At 44.0% G+C, this 6583-nt stretch overlaps 1 protein-coding gene across 3 annotated transcripts in view; it reads left to right on the forward strand.

Annotated features, from left to right (window-relative positions):
- The window catches only part of UHRF1 (ubiquitin like with PHD and ring finger domains 1), a 40643-nt gene extending 35394 nt beyond the window's left edge, over window positions 1-5249 (forward strand). For all 3 annotated transcript variants that reach the window (XM_026720367.2, XM_087922631.1, XM_026720365.2), the window contains exons 15-17: window positions 584-741; window positions 2902-3000; window positions 4905-5249. In XM_026720367.2, coding sequence (XP_026576152.1) covers window positions 584-741; window positions 2902-3000; window positions 4905-5051 — 404 coding nt within the window. In that variant the 3' untranslated portion in view covers window positions 5052-5249. The remainder of the gene's footprint in view (window positions 1-583; window positions 742-2901; window positions 3001-4904) is intronic.
- The last annotated feature ends 1334 nt before the right edge of the window (window positions 5250-6583 follow it).

A 6583-nucleotide genomic window follows, 5' to 3' on the forward strand; every position in this document is an offset into this window, starting at 1 on the left:
AGTCTCTCTTTGATGGATGAAGTAAATTCTGTATAGTTGTTGTTAGGGATACACCCTAGCAGAATCTGCACAGCAGTCAGGCAGGCAGGCAAAAATATGTGAGATAAACGTTTTTGTAGCTGACACTCAGTAAAACAGATACATTGTGCTAGTTAAATAGTTTATTCCAGTAAGAGTTTTAGCATAGTCAAAACAGTCCATATATCATTCACTAGTTCAGTCCGTCCGGGGATTATTCAGTTGCAAAAGTCCAGTGTCGAAAAAGAGGTCAGTAAACTTACAAATATCAGTCCAGTAATATATCTCCTCGCAGTAGAGATATGAAGAAGTCAAACCTCCTTTCTTCCTTCAACGTTCAGCAGGGAACACGCAGTTAGCAAACCATCAATCCAGCAAACCAGCAATCGTTCAGCAAGTGTCTCTTGCTCCCTCTTATGGCGGTTTCACAACCGCACCCAAAAATTACATGCTTTGCAGTTTAAAGTGACACACACTTAAACTTACTATCCTAGTTTATATATATTATTTTACCCAAACTACGTTAGGTAACCTTGTTATTCCTAACAGTTGTGCACTTTTCCAGGAAACGATTCGGACCTTTATGCCTCTCCTGCCACTACCCCAAAGAAAACTAAAGTCGAAGTCTACAAACTCACTCCCCAGCAGAAGGCTCTTATCAAAGACGATGAAGCCAACACCAAGTTGTGGAATGAAGCATTAGAAGCCCTTAAGGAAGGACCGGTATGTAGGGAAAGCATAACTCATGGTCACAGTTTTTGTCTGTGGTGTTTGGCTTTGGAGGTGGCTGGTCTTCGGGTTGCTGTGGAATGAAACGACAGGATCGTAGCAGTGAGAGGAAATGATTGTGAAAGCGTTGCTGCTGCATTAGCCCATTAGCACCTGAACGGCCTGAAAATGAATTTACCACGCAGGGAGAAAACCAATGGAAGGGAATATCTGTAGCTCAGGGTTGAACTGTGAGATCCTTGGTGCTCTCTGAGCTTGGTTGTTTTCTTGTAAACATTTCGTGACACAACTAGGTAACGTCATCAGTTTTAGAAGGGAGGGGGAATTTGTGGAGAGGAGGACTGGGGTCCTTGATGCTCTCTGAGCTTGATTGTTTTCTTGCAGACATTTCACGACGCAACTAGGTACCGTCATCAGGACTAGAAGGAAGTGGGGCTTGCTCTCTGTTTACATACAGTATCGTGCCCTGTCAGGGTTGGTGGAGGTGTTCCTGGTGGTTCCTTGAGTGGGCTTTTGTCGAAGGAAACACGATTAGACTCCGAACCGAGAAAGCAACCAAGCTCAAGAGAGCACCAAGGACCCCTTCGTCTTTCTCCTCCTCTCCACGAACCCCTCTCCCTTCTAACATTGATGATGCTCTCTAGTTGGGTAGTGAAACGTCTGCAAGGAAACAAACTTTCAAAGCAATAAGGATTCCCCCAGGGAAAAAGCAGTGCCCCATTTTTAATTTCTTTTTCCTTTGCTGAGATGGCTCCGCTCATCTGCCGTGGGCAGCTTGCTTGCCTTCTCTTGTCCTTTTCTCCCATGTTGAGACGGCCTTTCGTGCTCTTTAGTCCCACTCGCTCAGACCCTTAAGTGCCAAAGTCTCTGGAACAGACGCTCAGCCTGCATCAGCACAGGTAGTCCTTGATTTCCACGCTTTGCTTAGTCCCTATTCGAAGTTACAACGGCACTGCAAAAAGTGACATGCCTATTTACAGACTTAATGACTTGTAGCATTCTTCCCTCCCCGCCCCCCATGGTTATGTGATGAAAATTCAGACACTTGGCCATGGGCACGTATTTATGACTGTCATAGTATCCCAGGGTCACATGGTCCCCCGGTTGTGACCTGATGAGTAAAGCCATTGGGGAAGCCAGGTGCTCATCACCCAGGTTACCAGCTTCACTGCAGTAATTCACTTGTCAAATATGGTTAGAAAAGTCGTAAAACGGGGAACTCGTTGAAGAAATTCTAACAGCAACACAAATTTTGGGCTCAATTGTGGTAGCAAGCCAAGGACCACCTGTAAGTTAATGCTGGTTGCCAAAACCCTAAATTTTGATCATGTGACCGTGTGGGGATGCCACAACCGTTGTAACTGCGTGGACCGGTTGTAAGTAAATGGTTTTGAGTGCCCTTGTAACTTCAAACAGCTACTGAACAAACGGTTGTAAGATGATACTAAACCATGAAAATAACACAGTTCTCTCTGTATCTATGGACATTCTCCGTCATCCGGGTCATGGTTGTCCCAAAGGTGCTTTTTTCAGGAGGCAACTGGACTTTCTGGTTTTTCTTTGAATACTCTTCGCTTCTCATCCCAGAAGCTTCTTCAGTTCTGACTGGATGGTGGGGAATGGAAGGATTTATCCTCCTTGCAGACAGCTGGTCATTTGCATCCTTTTTCGAGAGTCCTTGAGGCCACTTGGAGGTTTGTCTGTGTCCTCGGGGGTCACCTGAGTGGTGCAAACTGGGAAACGAAACAACCACTTCACAAATGCATGGCACAACACAGGAGAATTTTGGAAAGGGAGGACCGCTGGTTTGAAAGAGGTCAAAGAGGCCACCTAGATTAAAACTGAACGGCCCTCCCTCAATGGAGGGGTTGAGATCCAACATCATCTATCTCTGGTCTACAACGCAATCCTTTCAGCAGTTCCGAGAAGGCTGCACACCCACTTGCACCACTCAGGGGTCCTTGAGGACACAGATGAGCCTCTAGGTGGCCTTGACAACTCGATAAAAGAATGCAAATGACCAGCTTTAACCAGGATAAACAAACATGAAGACAGGCTTCTCCAAGGCCAGGGCGCCAAGAGGAACATTTCCTGGGTTAGGGATCAGGCAGGATGAGGCTGAGGATTAACTACCTTAATTCTCTCTCCTGGCAGAAATTCCTGAACAAAGTGGAGGAAACCTTTCTGTGCATTTGCTGCCAAGAGGTGGTTTTCCAACCAATCACCACGGTGTGCCAGCACAACGTATGTAAGGTGAGCAGCTGACATGTCTCACGTTGGCCTGCAAAGGTGGTCCAGGCCTTGGCTTAAGCAGCTCTGGGTAGGCAGGGCAGCACGACCCCGATTCGCTCCTGAACTTCCCTCACACTGTGATGCGGTCATTGAGTGAGTCGCGTCTGATTTTAATCACCTTTTTTGCTGGGGTTGTTAATCAAATCTGGGTTTCCCCCCCTTTGGTTTTTGCCGGTCTCTTCCATTGCATACCAGACCTGCCCTTTATAGCTACACTTTCACCAGAGGAACGTGTGCCTGCTTTCTGGTGTCTTAATTGGAGAGGAAGTGTGAAGAATTGTGGCCACACTTCAAGTTCCAGCTAAGATGATTTATTGCTCCACTCTTTACACAGAAATCTAGTCAACTAACAGCCAGCACTAAATTGGGGTTAAGTAAGTCAACTGAATTCAAGGCGGGCTGGACTCTGATTGCTGATGGGAACCTAGGGACTCTAAGCTAATTCCTCTCTTGACTCCGCCTCCAGGTTCTGCCTCTTCTCCTTAAAAGTCAGTATGACATTTCTCATGGTTTTGAGTGGGATAAAATGGAGAGGAGAGAGGGCACCTTTAATTCTATCTGTGTTTCAGGAAATAATAATAATAATAAAAAGGCTTAACAGAACCGTTTTCCGAGTACGCCAGCCATACAACAACTTTCAGTGCTGTTTCGTTTAAGACATTAATTAAGGGCTGAATCAAGCTGAAAGACCAGTTGTCCAGGGATTTGGTTTTATGGCTGTTTATCTCGGGACGGCTGAGCGCATAAACAGTCCCGAGACGAATATGTCTTGTTTAAATGAGTTACAGGAGGGGCCTGGCTGAGAGACTCTCCTGCTTGTTGTCTCTGTTCCTCGTTCACTTCGAAACCTACATCTCCTTTATCCCCTGAAGAATTGCTACCTGCAAACTTAAGTTGAGAGGGTCGGCCTGATAAAACTTGAACCCATGCTCCGTTTATCCCCCCGTTTCACTGAACAAGCAGTGAATCACAACAGCGTACCAGAGGATTCCCTTCCTGTTCCTGGTTTGTTTTGCCAGAATAAACGTGAACACATTTTAGAGGTAGTCCTCCTATTGTGACAGGTCCTCGCGCTCCTGACTGTTGCAGCCTCCCTGGGATCAAGTGATTAAAATGTGAGCGTGTGGCAACCAGCGTGCATTTATGACAGTTGGAGCATTCTGGGATCACTTGATCGCCACCTTCCCCTTTGAAGAAGAAGCAAAGGCATTGGAGGAAGCTGGAATCACTTAATAACAGTGATGGTTTGCTTAATGACTGTAATGGAACGTATGGAGGATTTGGGGGTACGAGGGGAAGAGAATGCTGCCTAGGAGACAACTCAGACAAGAGAGGCAGCGGGGAAGGAAGCAGGATTAATTGAACAACTAGCAGAAAAGGTTGTAAATTCAGGTGCAACCCACCTAACAACTGCCTCACTTAGCAATGGAAGTTCCGGTCTCCATGTTGGTCGTAAGCGGAGGACTCTGACATCTGGACGTGGAAGTAATTTGACAACTGAATTAGAAATGTTTGTTACAGAAAGTGTTGGAATCCGAACATACAATAAAAAGGTTTAGATGATAACCCCACCACCCAAAACATACTTTATGGCTGGCTTTTTTGCGTGTTGTTTTTAGGCTCTTTTATTTATTTCAACGTTTCGCGTAAAAGTGGTACTCGGAGCGTAATCCTGCTCTCCTCCATCCCAGCTTCTCCAGCTTACGTAGATCCTCCACAATTAAACTTTAAAGAGATTTGTTCCACTGGATTGACATTTTTAATCTGCTTTGGACCAAAATCTTCTCCGGGGGGAGGATTAGGTTGATCAAAGTTGTTGTTTAAGCGCAAGTCGCATTCTTCGCTTTTGTCCCGTTTTCTTGTAGGATTGCCTGGATCGATCTTTCCGAGCCAAAGTCTACAGCTGCCCAGCCTGCCGCTACGATCTCGGCAAAAACTATACGATGGAAGTGAACCAACCTCTGCAGGATCTTCTCATTCAGCTCTTCCCAGGTTACGGCAACGGACGGTGATTCTGTAAAGCACTTCTCATTCCGTTTTTTTTTTCTTTTTTTTTTTTTGAGGTTCGTTCTGTTCTTTTGTCTTGCCCCCTTCGGAAAAAGGAAAAAGAAAAAACAACCGTGTGAGATTTTGATGGGGTTTATTTAAATAAATAACCTTTTGGAAAAACTTCTGTCTCCATTCCCCCTTCCCAAGCCCCTTCCTCCTCCCCCCCCCAAAAAAAGTGAAGATTGAGGAACTTGCTTTTATATTATTTTGGTAGCATTTCCAATTCACATATATACGGATCAGCATAGGTCGAAGGGAACCTTGTATTGCTTGTCAGAGACCTGCTATTAAATTGGGGCGAAGCCGTTCTCTCACGCATCAAATCTTGTATGTAGCTCAATTGCTAGAACAATCTTCTGAAGCAATGGATCCAAGGCCATAAGTTTGAAGTGTTTTAACTGTTTTCCCTCGGTTGTGTCGGGACTCCGTTGTTTTATTTGTGTGCATCGTTTTTGTTTTTTGTTTAAAAAAACAACAGTTCTTCCTTATCAACCGTTTGTCTTAAAAGCCTTTTATGCAAAATGGCTACCTCTGCCTTTGTATTTGCCAGCCAGGTGCTGCTTTCTATTTTTGTGGTGTCTTATGGGAACACAGGAAAGCCATTGAAAAGGACAATTTAAAAGTCCTCTTTGCGGATCAGACTGATCTCTGAACCCTTTTTAAAAAAAAAAAAAAGAGCGAACTGCAAGCTGCCAGAGGAAAGTTTTGTTCTTGGAATTATCAACTATAATATTACCATTCTGTATCATTAGTTTTAGATGATCATCTTTGCGGTCCGCATGCGTGTTTCTTAACCTGCTAATTCTGAATTTTCTAGTTTTGCTTAGGATGGGAAACTAGATATGTAACTAGTTTTTGAATGGAAAATCTTGACTGTATATTCAGCGGTCAGTTGTTTCTCACCTCAACAGTCACAATACTCTACAGTGAATACCTCAACATAAGAAAATAAATAAACCAGGGTTGCTAAATAAATCACTCTTCACGTTAAACAGACTGGAACAAATGTACTTGTCTTTTTTGCATTTTTATAAATCTGTAATAATGTTCAGAAGAAAGCAACTTTTTTACCTTTCTGAATTATGCTAATTTTGTACAAACAGAAGTTCTCAAAATAAAATGCATTTCCTATCAAAAAGAGCCTGTGCCTTCTTGAATGCTGAAATAGTTTTGAGTTGGTCTGCTATCATGTTTCTATCTAAATTTCAGACATCTAGTTGCTGGGTTGTGGGCCATTAATGACTTGCAAGAATGCAATTCAGGTAGCCTTTGACTTAAAACCATCCATTTTAGTGATACCTTAAAGTTACAACGGCACTGAAAAAAGTGACTTATGACCATTTTTCACACGATTGTTGCAGCATCCCCCAGGGTTACATGATCAAAATTCACATGCTTGGTAACCCGTTCATATTTATGACGGTTGTGTCCCAGGATCACAAGATCCCCTTTTGTGACCTACTGAGGAGCTAAGTTGATGGGGAGGTCGGATTCC

Source organism: Pseudonaja textilis, chromosome 1, assembly GCF_049901715.1.
Source record: "Pseudonaja textilis isolate UNSWEBS1 chromosome 1, rPseTex1.2, whole genome shotgun sequence".
NCBI classification, from domain to species: domain Eukaryota; kingdom Metazoa; phylum Chordata; class Lepidosauria; order Squamata; family Elapidae; genus Pseudonaja; species Pseudonaja textilis.